This window comes from Perna viridis, chromosome 13 (genome assembly GCF_037379345.1).
Source record: "Perna viridis isolate PV_CMFRI_1.1 ecotype Kerala chromosome 13, ASM3737934v1, whole genome shotgun sequence".
Classification (NCBI taxonomy): Eukaryota; Metazoa; Mollusca; class Bivalvia; order Mytilida; family Mytilidae; genus Perna; species Perna viridis.
In genome coordinates, this window is record NC_142457.1 from 21,428,902 (window position 1) to 21,446,947 (window position 18,046).

Sequence of the window (18,046 nt, forward strand, 5' to 3'; positions counted from 1 at the left end):
ATGTTGAAAATGAAAAATGACGAGTTCTATATCGATTGGAAATTTTAATCACCCAATGGAATTTTGAAATCAAGATTTTGTTTTACATCGTACATCACACAGTTTTTTTTATTAATCGGGGACTTCCAGTTCTAAATTACGTCACGTAGAATAGACAGATTTAGTGTCAGGAACTGTCCATGGGGTATGGCAGTTTAGAACTGCTTTTCGTTTTTTCTTTGTCACTATCTAGGACAGTTTCTGTCAGGATTTCTAGAACAATTGCTGTCCTCTATTTTCCTGACAGATTCTGACAAAATTTATGAGAGGTTAGATGTGATCGCGACTGTATAACATTGGTTGTTCGAGGCATAATGTTAAGTTCTTTGATAAGGATATTTGACTACATTAATTTATTATTGTTTGTTACAAAGCCGTGTGGATCAATTGTATATTATTTCTTGAATATGAAGTTAGTTTACTTTTAAAACTGATCGAAGTTTCAAAGCTTGAATTCGCATGAATTACATATATGAAATTGGGAGATACTGACCTACATATAAAAATAGGAGATGTGGTATGATTGTCAATAAGACAGTCATTCACCAAATACCAAACAACGAATAATTAAACTTCTACAGATTCACCACACGGTCCACAATGATGGACAAAACCCATACCATAAAGCAAGCTGTGTGTCAACTTTTACACCTGCGTTTTTAAAGGATTTTCGCTGGGGATGATCAGTCAGTTATGTTTTGCTCAAATGATCCCACTTTTCTTTTCATAATTTTATTGAAACACGCCATAAAATATTATTGAGAAATTTGTTTTGTCTGAGTTTTTTATAGATAAAACATACATGTACATATACTAACTTAAGACAAAATCTATGGAAAATCAAGAGAAATCCTTTTCCCGCCAAAATTTCAAATACTTATATCTTAAAAACAGGCACACTGACGGTGACCCATCTACTTATTTTGTTCTAGCATGACAGATCTTAAAAGATTCCACAACCTCTTGAAATCGTTTTTTTTTCTTTATTTTTAAACAGAGCAGCGAACATCCTTAGGTATCAGTTAATATAACATTCTGACACTTCCGGTGGTAAAGATGGTTTATGGTGCAGTAAAAACACACCAAACAAGTTATGCCTTTCCGATCTGCATTTACAATATGTTTACTATTTTCCTTTCTACATATAGATCATATTTGGGAGGAAACCGTGCATTTATCATCTGCTTAAATTAACCAAATCAAAAACGATAACTCTTGCATAAGAATGATTTCATGTGCACCTACATGTATATAATTTTTATCTTATAAATGCAATAACCGAATGACCAACTACGACTGGTTTTGAGATCTAATTTAAAAAAATTGATTTTTGTGGGTTTTTTTTAGATACATTATCTGTCTGATATCTATAAGGACTGATACTTAAGATCAGTTTTCTATTGTTTAAACATGCCTAGACAAAACACTTTCGTATACCAAACACAACTGTCTGTATAGGGTTCTGTTTGAACAGGTGTGTCTGGATTTCTTTAATCAAATTTAACAGTTACTATCTCTCGTATGAGACAAGACAAGAATCTCCAGTAAGAATTTTGATCTTGAAGTTGCTGGTTCGACAACCTTGACGTTTACCGTATTTTACTCACTTGTATTACGATGAAAGCCGGTTGCGGAGCATTCCTTTTTTCTGAGTCCCGTCTTGTATTTTGCTTGTTTGTTTGGTTTTTTTTCCTTTTTTTTCGGGGCGGTGGGGGGTGTTGCTGTTTTTATTTGTAGTTCTTTTTTTCTGTTTTTATATGTTTATATCTATTTTTTTTATTATGTTGTCTTACAGGTAATTGGGTATGAATTTCCTCCTTATTTCCTATTTTTACTTTTCTGCCAATATGTTTTAGTTCTAAAAGTTACACTTTATCTACAACGTCCTTGCTGGTATACTCAGACATTATTAATTTTGTATAATATATTTTACTAAATGCCACATCGGTAATTTGATCCTACATAGCTAATACCAGAATATAAAAGGCAAATACGAATTTGTCCCTATTGACCCGGGTTCCAACGTATTCAAATACATCTAGACTTACCATCGACTTACCGGTGACTTTAGGGAATTCTCCCAGTTCTCGTTGATTAACAGACGATGAAAACTACACAATTTTGAAGAAGAATTGTTTGAATATGTTAGTAATTGGTAATAAGATATGGTTAAGTCCAATGAAGTAACGGTAATGAGATATGATTAAGTCCAATGAAGTAACGGTAATGAGATATGATTAAGTCCAATGAATTAATGGTTATGAGATCTGGTTAATTCCAATGAAGTAACGGTTATGAGATCTGGTTAAGTCCAATGAATTAATGGTTATGAGATCTGGTTAAGTCTAATGAAGTAATGGTAATGAGATATGGTTAAGTCCCATGTTAGTTAATGGTTATGAGATATGGTTAAGTTCAATGACCCATTTTAAGGCAAATAACTGATCTTTCATCATAACCTTTTATAAGCTGTATGTAACAAAATCTGTAGATCTTAAGTTGACTTTGGAGGTTGTAAAAGTCTTCATGGCAATAGTGGAAACCCTAAAGATAAGCATAAGGTTATAAAAGTCTTCATGGCAATAGTGGAAACCCTTAAGATAAGCATAAGTAAACAAAATATATATGGTAAATCTTATAAAGTGTAAAATTTATTTTTCAAAATAACTTTCGGTAGTTCACGCTACGTAAAATAAAAGTTAAAACCAGTAGTTAATTAATATAAGTCTCATTACATAGTGATTTTCATAATGGCTGAGTTGTATGTCCTCGTCTCGTCATATTGGCTGAGTTATAGGTCCTCGTCTCGTCATGTTGCCTTCGGCTTTGCCTCTGATTATGGCAAGCCTGGACCTATAACTAAGCCATTAAGAAAATCACGACGTAATAATACCATATTATTGCTAATTCATTGGTCTACATGTTACGAAAGCCCATAAGGGTCACTAAAAATATATAACAAAAATAAAAACAAAAGCACAAGCGTTTATTCTAATTAAAATACAAAATTATAAATACTTCCGAAGACACCGAAAGGTCTTCAGTAAGACTTGGTGTAAACACACCTTTAAGTAAGTTCTGGAAGGCACCGACAACATACCTTGTACTATATAGATTTTTTTTCGATATACATGTGACTATATGGTATTCGAGATAGTTGGCATGACTTTTTTTACTTCAAAAGCATTGGAGAGAAACTGCATGGTCTGAAATATTTTACCCTACCTTGGATACAACTACTGGGAAACCTGACTAAAGCGACCCCCTTTCAGACTATTAAATAGGTTTGGTTTAGACAGATTTTCGATTTACCATGATTACATATACTTACTTACTTGATATAAACCTAAAAGAACTAGCTTTCAAAAGTGTCTGGTTTAAGCCTTTTATTCAGGGTTTGGTTTAGTCAGGTTTCAGGATTATTCATGGTCCGGTTTGGGTTTCAAAGTGCTGAACGTATCATCATGCTATATGATTTCATATATATTTCGTATAGTTTTTGAACTTCTGCAATTTTTTTCTGCATGCTTCTTATGTAAACCTATATTGACTTACAAATACGTCTGAATATTTTATTCAATTTGAAACTGGATACCGTTTAGTGGTTCGATGACAGATCAACGATTGCAAATTTACGTCCGGTAAATGAAGTAGCAGTGTTCAGTAAAAGCTGTCTAAACAGAAACCAGAATAATCTGAAAACCTGTCTAAACTGAATTCCGAAACTGTTTATACCAGATACACTTTACAGTGCTTTTGGCGGTTTTTAAGTAGCAGTCTTTGTAAGAATCATGCAAAATCTGAAAAATGTGATGCACCCCAAAAAAGGCTACATATTTGTATTTTTGTGATTCAGTTGTTTTATGGGTCTATATTGTGAAATACGTAATTATTCTTTCAAATCTGCCTGCTCTTAGGAGATAATCAACATTGAAAATCCAATAGATTGTATTGTATTTGAGTGTCATTTACAGAGTTATCTCCACTAAATTTGAAATCTACAGTGCATTCAATATAATTTTTGTCTCCTATGAACATGGGTTGTATGAAAAACCACATGTTACTTTCTGTTTACTATTACATTTTAAACAAAATATAAAAAAATAAAAATATGTAGACTTTTCAACCATGAATTACATTTTGCATGATTCTTACCTTGAGTGCTACTTAAATGTATTTCAAACGTCGGTAAACCGTACACATGTTTAACCCGACCCAACTTTAAAGTCCAAAAAAAGATTCCGATTGGACAGGTTTCACTGTATGAATCGACGCAAACCCACCGTATAACATTTAACTAAATCAATGAAAAAGACGTTATGATTACGGAAACTGTCTTTCAAACAAAGGATTTTATTTCAAAACCTGACGCTATAATATTCTCTGCCTCAAAGACAAATCAATTGAAAAAATATCAAACTTCATGTGAAGTTTTGACTTGAAATTTTTCTCATTTAGGTTTGAACTGGAAAAAGAACAGGTACAATGTTCGCCATTTGTTTTAATATCGTAAGTAAATTTTGTCTTTAATAAGAATGTTCAATTAACGTTGTGTTGAAATTAAAAAAAAAACAACAAACAAACAAACAAACTGTATGACGTATTTCATGGATGTACTGTCAAACACTTCTACTTAATTTACTGGCTATGAGAACGTTAATATTTTATGATATGAAATACATAGGGAAGATTTTTGGTCTTACAATGGAGATAAGTTTTCTACAAAACCTTAATGCTCATTTATAATTGTTGTCCCATGAATTTTATAAAGCATACATAAAACAAGCCTCGATATCGCAAACTGCATTAATTATGTAGATTTTTTTAGCAAGAACTGGTAGAACTCATGAGCGGAAAATTTGAAGTTTATACAACACCCACGTGACAACACTAAAACCACCGATGTCATAAAAATGGATATTTCTGTCATATACACAACAAAGTGTGTCAAATATGGTAATCATGTGATATTCATATCTTATTTAACATATGATAATCATGTTATTTAAAATATGATAGCCATATGATCATCATATGTTAATTTGGGCTTAAAAAAAACTTGTGATTATCATAATTATGTTTGTGCAAAACATATAATTATCATATGATAATCACGCGATAATCACATGTAAGCTGAAATATATGATTACCATATGGTGCTTGATTTATATGATAATTATATGTGAGCTGAAATATTTGATCACCATATGGTGCTCGATTCATACGATAATCATATGTGAGCTGAAATATATGATCACCATGTGGTGCTCGATTCATATGATAATCATATTATGCAAACCATATGATTCTCATGTATAGCACAATTTCCCTGTGTAGCAAAGTGGCCACTGATGATAACGAAAGCTTCATCTGTTCTGCCGTCCCGATCTTCTACATTACACTCCACTAGCCAATTTCCTCCACCTCCGCTAGCCAATTTCTTCCACCTCCGCAAGTCAATTTCCTCCGTCTCAGTCAGTCTATTTCCTCCACCTCCGCTAGCCTATTTCCACCTCCTCCGCTAGCAAATTTCCTCCGCTTGCCAATAACCTTCACATACCTATTGATCGTTTCCTGGTTAGCTACATATTACACCGTTTCTATACAGGATTTGATTTTTACAAGGCAGGACAAAACAACTTAGAATAAATCCGCGGCGCTCTCTCCAGTGTACGGTATTAATTTACTTTAAAATATTGCATATAGCTTAGAAGTAGCGAATATCTATATTCCATTGAGGAGATAGACCTAAGGGACATTACTCTTACAAATCATTGGTACTTGTAAGTTTGTGTAAACCATTTTAAATATATTACTTGTGAATTAAAACATCCAAGTAACTTAAATTTATTTCATTCTGATTCAGCTGAGCGCTATGATGGGCTCTGGTAAGATTGAATATGATGCAAACATATAACCGTGTTGCCTCAGTATCTTTCCTCTTATTTCAGGCTTGATTTTAAAACGCTGGAATGATGCTAACAACAATTTTATCCTTGAATGAACTGTTGTTCATGAGTGCTACTGTTCATGGATTTTTAAATTATTTTACTTCCAGTTGTGATGACGTTATTGAATGTAAATGTTTTTTTGATTTTGAAAAACGCTTGAAGGTGGCTAACTGTAGCGAAAAAAGTCTCAGAAAAATGCCCAATGGTATTCCAACTGGGCATCAGGTATAGTAAGTACAATTACATGGAAGACAAAACACAAGGGTTTACTCTCACTCAAACATGTAGTCCGACTTGAACATGACAGAACGTAACTTTAAGCAGCTTGCCTTTATTCAACTAAAATTTTTAGAAAATCGAAAACTCTTCAATATATAACATAGAACAAATAATACAAATAAATTAATTTGAAATAAATACTCTAATCTGATTGGTTAAAATAATTTTATTATATCTCAATGGATAAAAAAATATTGACACACCCTTATTCAGTTAAATTCAGAGCTAATTTTCTCGTGTTTAAAGTTAAAACTATGTTTCAATATTAATTCATATGAATTGGCTATGATAAAAATTTTGTCTATTAAAAAATAACATAAATTTTCCATGTGCATATTATTTATTGCGCGAAGTGATATGAACATAATATGCACATGGAAAATTTGTTATTTTTCAATAGACAAAATTTTTATCAAAGCCAATTCTTAATTAGAATATCTTTTATCGATAACATCAGTACCCTTACTTACATCAAAACAATGTTTTGTACATTCAAACTACATGTAAATACATGCATGTCTGCTGTTGATTGGATCGAAAAAAACAACCGTGACTTCGACAATACAGGTTCTATTTGTTTAGATTAGAGCAATATGATACAAATAAACAATAGAACTTACTGTTTTGGAGCAGAATAACCAATACTATTCCTAACGTCATTAAATTTGGTGTCGCTGTCTTTAACTTACTAATGTCATGAGGGATCAAGGAGAAGATTCCCAATGATCGAGGAATCCGGGGTAGAAACCTCTTTTTTAAATTATTACTCACTTTGTTTATCTATAAGTCAAACTAAAAACATAATAACAAAACTTAAGGAAGTAGACCTAGGGTACGGGACATAACTCTTGAAATCAGTAATATGTTTGTGCCATATTTAATTTCATCAAAGCCTTTCAAGCTTTCCTTTGAAACAAAATGAAATCAGTCCAAGTTACTTTGATGCTGACATGATATTGATGTAAAATGTTGAATACAAACGTTCCAATGACTTGTAAGAGTTGTGTCCCATAATCTAACTATACTTCCTTAAAAATTGGTCCTTCACTAGAGCTTTATATTTTACTGTGAATTCGTCATTCTCTATTTAAGCGATTTTATATACAACAAATTTGACATGACTGATTCAGCTATAGCTACGAATCTAGTAGAAAAACTTGCACAACTTCAAGATACCCAATACTTGTAAGTATTGAACACGGGTCTTTAGGAAGATGCCATTTAGTCGTTAAAAGAGGAGAGGGCACGTATGAATATTTTGTCCTGCATAATTAGTAGGCGCTAGCAATTGATTTTTTCAATAACTGTTCTTATCTTTTTTTCATAAATTTTCACCCTGTCTTTTTAGTTGCTCTGACATTCATCGAAGTTTTGTTTTAACTGCTTTTTGCCAACTTAAAGACCATCGGGATCTCTACTTAAATCCAATGGTATCACGAACAGTCCAGTCAATCTAATAATTGTTGACCTTAACAACAGAAGATATTTTTAGTTATGATCTGTTTAATTTTCAATGTTGGTCTTTTGTACAAATTATTGTAACGTGTTATTACATATCTCGATGTTATTGTTTACTTAGATGTTTAATAAGCTTGTAATGAACGATGTTCATTTTACATTTTTGTATGCGCGCGTGTGTGTGTGTAATACACCCTAATACAAATGTAAATAAATTATACATTACAGCATTACGCCCCAAATACACACAAAAACATTCTTATTTTGATTATACTACAAACAAACATTTTTAATATCCCATGGAAAATAATATTCAAAAGGAGCATTAATGAAATAGTGGGGAAAGGGGGGTTCGGAGTACAATGCTTTGTAAATTTTAATTTAAACGCTTTCTGTTGCAATTGTCTAAAGATTGAAAACTGTTCGCAGGCCATAATGTGCAGAGATATTTTTTCCGACTTAGATGGTTTGTTTTCTCTTTTCCCCTTTCACCTCAATAACTCTCTCCTATGGTGACCGTAATTCAATTCCCTGATTGGTTAGTTGCTTATGTAGAGGGCATTATCTTGATCAACTAACTGCCCAAGGGACAATGTTAATATTGTCTGGAACATTGATAATGTCTTAAGTTCCTGGTGAGAGCATTGTCTATTATGAAGGAAATATCACTTTTTCTCTTTACAAATATTATGTATAAATTTCCTTTTTGTTTGTTTGTTTGTTTGTTGGGGTTTAACGCCCGAGCAGCAATATTTCAGCTATATTCAGGCGATGAATATGAAATGGATGATAAAATGAACGTGAATGATGATGACATGAAACAAGGGATGGGACACAAGAACAATAGGGTCGACAAGTTTTGGTTGCCACTAGAAACAGGGGGATTGGGTAGGGTCAGGCAATTTAGCCTCCTGTGGCGGAGCGCAAAGGTTCCTACTCATATCGAATACCACAGCAGGGTTCTTTAACGTGCGAGGAACGTGGCATCTTTCCCAACACGGTGCACCACTATGGTTTGCGGTCAGGTTTTCCGTATTATAGCCTGACAACCCCAGCATGTAACACGCCAGGGGTACCCCATTCCACCACCTGGGGCACACATCCCAGTTGCTCTGTGAGCAGAGCGCCTAGCCCCCGGCAAGGTTTCTGAGCACTATTTAGTCGCCTTCTACGACAAGTTTAGCGCTGCTGCAGGCCTATTCTTTTGACACCCGGACCTGCACGGGGCTATAAATTTCGTTGAAGAACCTGACATTTTAATGCACATTAATGGAGACCGCATGACTGCATTTTAACCAATGAGAATAGCTTATTCCTCTCTCAAATGAAATAACCGCTAATATAATTGTTGGTGGCTAATATCAGGGATTACATGACATTGCTTTCTTTAAAACTGTTTGTGGCATCAATCTATTCAAATATTTTGTTTAGTGTTTCATATTTACCAATGAAATATCGGCCAAAAAATACCAAAGCGTCTGCTGTGGGATGATTCAATTGCGTCAAAAACACGTCCTAAACGTGAACATACAAAATATCGGCCAAATAATAGCGAAGCGTCTGCTGTGGGATGATTCAAATGCGTCAAAAAACATTTCCTAAACGTGAACATACAAAATATAGCGAAGCGAATAAAAAAAATTACACGCAGGAGAAACAAGACATCACGTGACACTGACCCAAACTAGATTACTTGGTTTAAAAGAGTAATAAAGAGAACCAAGATTCTAGTGCGAATCAAAAGAATTTAATCCAGGGACAAAGACCAGAAAAAAAACCAACAAAAAACATAAAATAAACGAAAACATATATACATACAGAGTAACAAAAGTAAATGATCAACTCGAAATCCACTAAAAACTGTGAGCATGGACGAGGTGCACCGGTTGACCTCATCTATAATACCAAGCCTCATTTTTGCTCAAATAGAACCAACCAACAAGAAAGCTTGTTACAAATCAAATTAAATTATTATTTTTATTCCATCCTTGTTATCTTGCAGATTCTTTGGTTACAATCCGCTTCAGATGATACCGATTACAATGTTTACTGCATTAAGAAATCTGCTTTATCTGTAAGTTTCATTGCAAGACAAAATTGAAATATCAATAACAATCCATTCAAAGGTTTAGCCAACGAAAAAAATGATTGCATTGGCGGATCAAGGGAAAGGAGACTTGTGACTTAAAACCCACGTGTTGGAAAATTCAGTGAATTTTGTTTTAAAAAATAAGGTAAAATAAACAAATGATAAAGTGAACCATGTCCCATTTATACACGTCTTGTTTGTTGCCCAGCACACGAAGAACTAAACTCCTCCAGCCAACACAGAGGAACAAAATTCCTAAAAACCGACACACCGAAGTACAAAACTTTTAAAGCTCAGCACACGAAGAACTTAACTCCTTAAGACCGACACACGGAAAATAAAATTCCTTAAGTTATGTTAAAATCATAATCAGCTTCACATATTTTAAATTCTTACTGAAACTCCCATTTAAATCTCTATCCAAACATTTGAAATACTCGCCCAAACGTGTTTTCAAATAATTCTGTATCCTCCTTTTCAAAATTTTGTACGAAGTAATTTAATATAGCTAGGTTTCTGTTTAAAATGCTCTTTTTCCGCTTGATATCCTCAAATATCCCTCAAAATATTGTTCATAGAAATGAACAACAAATTTGAATTTATCTAACAATTTATGTCATTCGTAGGGAAATAAATATTTTAAGGAGAATCCAAGTGAGGGAAACAAATTCGAACGGTAATCAAAAGAATATACTGCAATGATAATGGTCAGACAAGGAAAATAGACACAACAAAGAACATGAAATAAAAAATACGAAGAAAAGTCATTGAGCAACAAACTACATGTAAGAGAAAAGACCGGGTGCACCGGTAGGGTAAGCTTTCAATACTATAAACATATCAATTTTTGCGGTTAATTTTGCGGATTCTGTCAAGTAAAATACATTCCGCATACAAATTTAGCGGCATTGAAAATGGTTCATTTGTTCACCACGAGAATAATAAAAATCTGAAAACTGCGCAACATCAAAAAGATTTAGTACCACTAAGCTTTTAAAGGATAATAAATAACACTCCACCTGAAATTTAGACAGAGCAATATTTAAAACGGAAAAATAATGCACCAATTAAGAAAGTCAATTTCCTTCCTCATAAACAACATTGCGCCCTCGCACTGTTATCATTAACTATGGTAAACTGTACACATAAACTACCGTACGGTAGTTAGTTTTGATTAAACTATGTCTTGACCTATCAGAAACGTCATGAGTTATAGCAAACCCAGAATGCAATTGTACAATATATAATCGATCGTTTGTGTTTTGTTGTTTTCAGAAGTCTTATGAATTGTCAGTTGACGGAGCTTCCTCAGGGTGTATTTGACAATTTACCAAAATTACAAGTTGTGTAAGAATTATATCAATTTACAATTTGAACCACATCACCCCTTATACATCTGTACAGCATTGTCATTGTCTGTGGGCCGTCTTTGAATTTTTGTAGCCAATTCCTTATTTTGAACACAGTTAATAACTTTTCAATAAATTCTACTATAAAATCCTTGACACGAAATGCAGCCTTTGTGTGACAATGATAGTCGAAATGACATTAAAAAAACAGCAATTTTCTTGATTGTTAAAAAACAGGTTTGAGATTTACATTGAATGGGGAGAAATATATCGTGTTCGCTTATTTTTACAAGAATAAGGATTTAGACCTCTACATACTGGTAACACTTGATTGATACTCTCTTTAAGAATCAGACAGAGGATGAGACTGTATTCGAAATGATTTAAAAATGCAGATGGGCCTGCGTTGCTTTGTTAAGTGTCAGTGATTCAGGGTATGAATTAAATCATCAAAGCATCAAAGGGAGATAACTCATACTTACTTTATCAACTTTGAATCCTCTGACGTTGCGCACTGTGTTAATACCATAAAGGGTAACGTCAAAAAGACACTTGAGGTTTCTTCTAAAAAAGATGGTGTGTTTTTGCTTTGATATTAAAATCCTACTGAACTTGAGTTCAAATATTGAGATGACAATTCTAAGATGAACAAAATGTCAATTCATCTTTAACAGACCATACACTATATGCCCACATTGTTAAATTTGTGTGTTTTTTTTAGCAAGATTATTTTACAATATTGTCTGATTCTTACAGATTCTAGCAACTCAAATTGCATGGTCTCCAGTAGTCTTAAGTGGATTCACTGCATGAAATTCAACTCTAAAATTAGAAACAGATGATTTGTTCATCAAACATCAAAAATGCACCTAGATTTTACAGTCCAAACTATCTATACCGAATCCTTAATATTCGGTGCTCTATGGCAAGCCAAAGTGGACAAAAATCAATATTTTGTAATATTAGAAAATGAATTTTTAATATTATAATATCATTTTTAAATACTGGAAAAAATATTTTAATATTAGAAATTGATTTTGTAATATTAAAAATTCATTTTGTAATATTACAAATTCCTGATTTATTAATATTATAAAACATCACACATTTTGTAATATTACAAATTAAATTTGTAATATTAGAAAATAAATTTGTAATATTAGAAAATCACTGTAATATTGCAAAACCAGTCACATTTTTGTAATATTACAAAATGATTTTCTAATATTAAAATATCGTAATTGAATACAATAAATGCATTTTTTAATATTAGAAAATCAATTTCTAATATTAAAAAATCGTTTTTTAATATCAGAAATTCAATTGAATTTTTAATATTAAAAATTAATAGAGAAAATCTAATTTGTAATATCAGTTCTAGCGCGATACAAAAAGTCTGCGTAGTTTCGGCAAGCTCTGGCATAACGTATCAGTTGTGATATGAACACTCCATACGCAGATGCTGAAGGGATGTTGCCACAGATGAAAGGAAAGTTGACAATTTTGAATGAAAAATCACCTCTTTTGTCGTAAAGTTTGGTCAATAGTTTTCCTTTACCATCGATTTCTAAGTATAGGTCAAGATTTGAGGCTGACTTCACAGTAGTATACTTTATCTCAAGTTCTTTTGGGTCGATGCGATGTATCAAATCCCCGAAATTAGGATTGTTTAAAGATAATACGTCATCTATATAGCGGAAACTGAGATTAAAGGATCTAGCTAAACGATATTCTTTCTTTCGGATAAGATCAACTATAAAGGCAGCCTCATAAGAGTGAAGGAAAGGGTCAGCAAGTAAAGGAGCACAATTTGTTCCTATTGGAATGCCGACCGTTTGTTGAAAAACATGTCCACCACACTGGACAAATATGTTGTCTATGAAAAATTCCAGAATAATCGGCTTATCAATGATATTTGAAGAGGCTCTATCAAACACATAGATCGCTTCCACAAGTACCGGACTACTTCAAATGTATTGATCGCTGTATATTGCATTGTTTGAAAGGAAATTAATATAACCGAAATGAAATTAGCCACCAAGGACACTTTAATACCGACAAAAATAAATAAGATAAACACAATTATACTAAATGCATCATCGGTTAACGCCCCTTATTCAAAATATGTTACGGCCAACGCTTTAACACGTTTTGTTGAAACAGAACGGAAGCATACAATTTTCGAAATAAAACAAATTTTCTATTGTCTAAATCTATGATTGAAGATTTGGGATGAAGATGATCTTGGGTAAGGGACATAACTCTTTAAATCATTGGAACGTTTGTATACAGCATTTAACATCACTATCATCTAAGCATCAAAGTAACTTGGAATCATTCCATTCTATTTCAAATGAAAGCTTGATATGCTTTGGTGAAATTGGATATGATACAAACATATTAATGATTTCAAGAGCTATGCCCCATACCTTTTGTCTACCTTCTTAATCTTTTTTTGTTCAGATAAGTTCATGCCTGATTAATATGGTTTGGTTTTACAGGGATTTAAAACAAAATTTTCTTAAGTCTTTACCTGCTGACATATTTAAGAATGCGCCTAAACTTTCACAAGTGTAAGTATTTTAGTACTAATTTTGTATAGTATTGATAACTACCAATTGCCTGATTCATACACAGAGTGGTACTTAAAATTTATATCGTTTCCCCAATATGGCATCATTCATATCACACCATAGGGGCGGATCCAGACAGTTTGAAGGGAAGAGTGCCAGCCGGGGTTCCTCAGAAAAAGGGGGTGCTAGGACATTATTTACCATTTGTCATTTTTACATATGATAATATAAATTTTCCAGTAAAAGGGGAGGTGCCAACCCCATTCAGCCCCTTGATCCGACATCGCACCCCTAGAACTATATCGTATTATCATTATCAAACCACAACACATATTACAATGTTGTCAATGGAACCTCATATGAGTAAATATGTCGTGAAAAATGCGACTAACTTCAATTCGCAATAATTAAAACTTAAAATTTGTGGAATTTTAGTATCAAAACCGTAAAAGTAAATTTTTTGGTTAGAATTAAAAAATCTCAGTAAAATAATGCACGCAATAATTTCTGAATTAAAATTTACAATATGTTTTTTTGCAGGGGTCTACGAGACAACCCTATAACGTCACTTCCTGATGATTTGTTCAGCTCAAATCCTCAGCTCGAGTTCATGTAAGATTAAATGTGAATCTTTGTTACAATAACATTGTATGAAATACCCTATCTCCGAAACAGAGGTTGTGTGGCACCTTCGACTCTGTGTTAACCCTACGTTCATTTGACGCAAATCTAGAAGATACAAGTAGTACCTGTAACGGAGATTGGAAATATGACTTATTGTACCACCAGAATTAATGAAAAAATGAAAGATTTACTTTCCATAAATTATCATTATGACAGCTCTATAATTAGTTTTGACAATTTTTGTGGAACGTTATGAAATATACCGAGTTTTAGCTTGCTATTGCTCTATTTCTACGGACCAAGCAACTTATTCTAAATATAAACAAAAATATTAACTATTTAATGTTTGAATTCTAGTTGTAATTTCGTTTTTTTTAGAGACTTGTCTGGAACCATAGTACCAACTGTTCCAGGTTTTGAAAACGTATACATTGTCACAACTTTGTAAGTTTCGTTTGTTTTGTTTGTTGGGGTTTAACGTCCGAGCAGCAATATTTCAGCTATATTCAGACAATGAACATGAAATGGATGACAAAATGAAAATGAAATGGAAAAAAAAAGGATGGGTCACAAGGATAATAGGGTCGACAAATTTTGATTGCCACTCGAAAAAGGGGGGATGGGTAAGGTAGGGCAATTTAGCCTCCTGTGGCGGAGCGCAAAGGTTCCTACTCATATCGAATACCACAGCAGGGTTCTTTAACGTGCGAGGAACGTGGCATCTTTCCCAACACGGTGCACCACTATGGTTTGCGGTCAGGTTTTCCGTATTATAGCCTGACAACCCCAGCATGCAACACGCCAGGGGTACCCCATTCCACCACCTGGGGCACACATCCCAGTTGCTCTGTGGGCAGAGCGCCTAGCCCCCGGCTAGGTTTCTGAGCACTATTTAGTCGCCTTATACGACAAGCTTAGCGCTGCTGCAGGCCTATTCTTTTGACACCCGGACCTGCACGGGGCTAAGTTTCGTAATGTTGATGTGAAATGTTGTACGCGTTGAACCATAACTTGATGTGTGTGTATAAAGATACGTTTGTACCATATACAATTTCACCAAAGCCTATCAAGCTTTCATTTGAAACAGAATGAAATCAGTCTAAGTTACTTTGATGCTTACATGAGATTGATGTAAACTGCTGAATACAAACGTTCCAATAATTTGTAAGTGGTGTTTCCCTTACATTAGGTCTATCTCCTAAACGTGGCACACACCCCTCCCCCCACAAAAAAAATAATAATAATAATAATAAAATAAATAAAACAAGTACTATCTTTAAAAAAACATAGCCGACGCAGAAAAATTTGTTCTTTTTACTTATAATTTTCATCAGAAAATAACGCATGGCACGCAAATTTCAATTCCCTTTTTCGAACCCCACTAAGTTATCAGTATTTGGCCAATTTGGAAGCAAAATTTTTGATCAGGTGATTTGCGTTTCCATGGAAGAGCGTCTTTAAGGTCAAAGGGTAAAAAGTGAAACTATACCGACTGCGTCGGAAAAATAAACATTTATTCGGTAAAAAATAAATCCCCTCCTATACCATTTTTATGATACAAAATTGAACAAAATTAAACAAAACAAATCAAAATTTGCTGCCAGGTTCGTAAGTGTTGATCAAGGTGACACTGCACGCACTGAAATTTTAAAAACCTATGTTGTTTTACACAAGAAAATGAATATTTTGTGTACAAATTAGTACCTCCCAAGGTCAAAACACTCATTTCTATCAAATTATAAGATTAATGTTAGAATGATATATTTAGGTACGCCGCGGAATGTGAACTGACGTATTTACAAAAATTGAATTTTCCATTATTAGAGAAACTGTAAGTATTAGCCATGTAAAATATCTAACATTTCCGATTACAGTAAAATCAAGCTGACTATACCGAATACTCAATGATCTGAAAACCTGTTTAAACCAGAATGCCAGAATTTTTTTTTTAGTCTTATTGCACTTTTACAAACCTCGAGCAGCGTATTTGAGTTTATATTCTGTATCTTAATCACTGCTGATCAGAATTTTACGAAACTGGATATTTATATCAACCTCGAGTCTAATCACCCCGAAAAAAAAACGCATGCGGTGAAGGTTGATATCAAGGTTACTAAGCCACACCGATCATTTATATACTGTTCAATTGAAAAATAAGTGTCAGTCTCTGTAAAATTCAGGCAGAGGGTAAAACATGTGATAAAAAAAAACATTATGAAAGAGTAATTTATTAGGTGCGCTATTAGTCAAAATTCCCATTATTTAAGGAGTTTCTAAATATTTAAGGAAGTCCTCAATCATTTATGGACCTTCACAATTTGATTTCAGGACCTCCTCAATTATTTCCGGATCTCCACAGTTCGATTTCATGACTGACCTCCTAAATTATTTCAGGACCTCCGTAAATATTTGAAGAGCTCCACAATTCGATTATAGGACCTCAACAATTCGATTTCTGAACCTCCAACATGATTTCAGGAGCTCCCCAAATATATTGCTGGACCTCCACAATTCGATTTCAGGACATCTATAAACATATGAAGAGCTCCACAATTCGAATTCGGGAGCTTCAGAAATATTTTAAATTTAAATATAATATTTAATGATAAGTTTGCCTTATTCTGTGCCTTATAGTGATTTGAGTTCTAATTTATAGTACTTGTACCATCAGAATCAATGAAATAAGAGAGGATTTTCCATAACATGTTGGTAAATTATATTACAATTCCACTAAAATGCACTTACAAAGAACATGTCAAGGGTAGGTAACTCTGTTAACGGTCACAATTTTCTAACATTCTGTTGAACAGATCCATTGATAGTGAGATCAGATAGTGGCATTTTCATATAAAGAAATCATTCAACATTATCGGAGGGTTTTTGACATGCATGGTTCTGGCTTTTCCCATTTTGCTTGCTTCTTACAAATACTTACACTTAAAATAAAACATATCGACCGCCACAATGGCGGTAAACAAATTCTAATATGACCACGGACTGTCCATGTATGTCGTTATATAAAATAAAAAAAAACTACGAATAAATGTCCAACCTGTGGTAAAACAATTATAAAATGGAGTTTCCGTGATTTATTTCCTAAATCATCGACCGTTCTAAGTGAAAATTGTATCTAGGTACTATATGCCGTCCTGATAAATATATGTAGTTCAGTGTTACTTTTGAAAGGTTAGCAAATGTTGCAGAAACTTTACCGTGGTCAGGTTTTGTTGAGAACTAATCCATTGAAACATGGCTAAACAATTGAAACCCGAATAATCCAAAACATACTAAAGTCAGAGACTGTATATTCTCGGCTGATATGCGCTATATTCATCACTTGACTGGATTATGCCTAAACCGTACCCTGAAAATCCAAAACATGTCTATATATTCTAAGTCCCTTTTATCAATTTAAACGTATAAACTGACCCTCTGTCTAAAACGCACTTATTTTAAAATCTAAAAGTGGTTCGCTTTATACAGTTTTCACTGTAATAACGCATTCACTATTGAATTGCAGCTTTTGTCTCTTGTATTAATTTATGTGTAGGTTCTGAGGTACAGACGTCACATGAAATATGGAATATGGTTAAAATTAAACAGTGTATAATGGTTCATTTTATTTATTGCTTCCGCTGTATAGACGACTTTCACATTCACTTTTAACGTCTATTCTGAAGGAGA

The 18,046-nt window shown here is 33.5% G+C and overlaps 1 protein-coding gene across 1 annotated transcript in view; it reads left to right on the top strand.

Moving 5' to 3' along the window:
• The first annotated feature begins 4,471 nt into the window (after positions 1-4,471).
• Positions 4,472-18,046, top strand: part of LOC148599982 (uncharacterized) — a 32,272-nt gene continuing 18,697 nt past the window's right edge. The window contains exons 1-9 of the mRNA XM_088559148.1: positions 4,472-4,548; positions 5,991-6,220; positions 7,362-7,454; positions 9,730-9,801; positions 11,092-11,163; positions 13,667-13,738; positions 14,279-14,350; positions 14,741-14,806; positions 16,131-16,193. Coding sequence (XP_088415274.1) covers positions 6,012-6,220; positions 7,362-7,454; positions 9,730-9,801; positions 11,092-11,163; positions 13,667-13,738; positions 14,279-14,350; positions 14,741-14,806; positions 16,131-16,193 — 719 coding nt within the window. The 5' untranslated portion in view covers positions 4,472-4,548; positions 5,991-6,011. The remainder of the gene's footprint in view (positions 4,549-5,990; positions 6,221-7,361; positions 7,455-9,729; positions 9,802-11,091; positions 11,164-13,666; positions 13,739-14,278; positions 14,351-14,740; positions 14,807-16,130; positions 16,194-18,046) is intronic.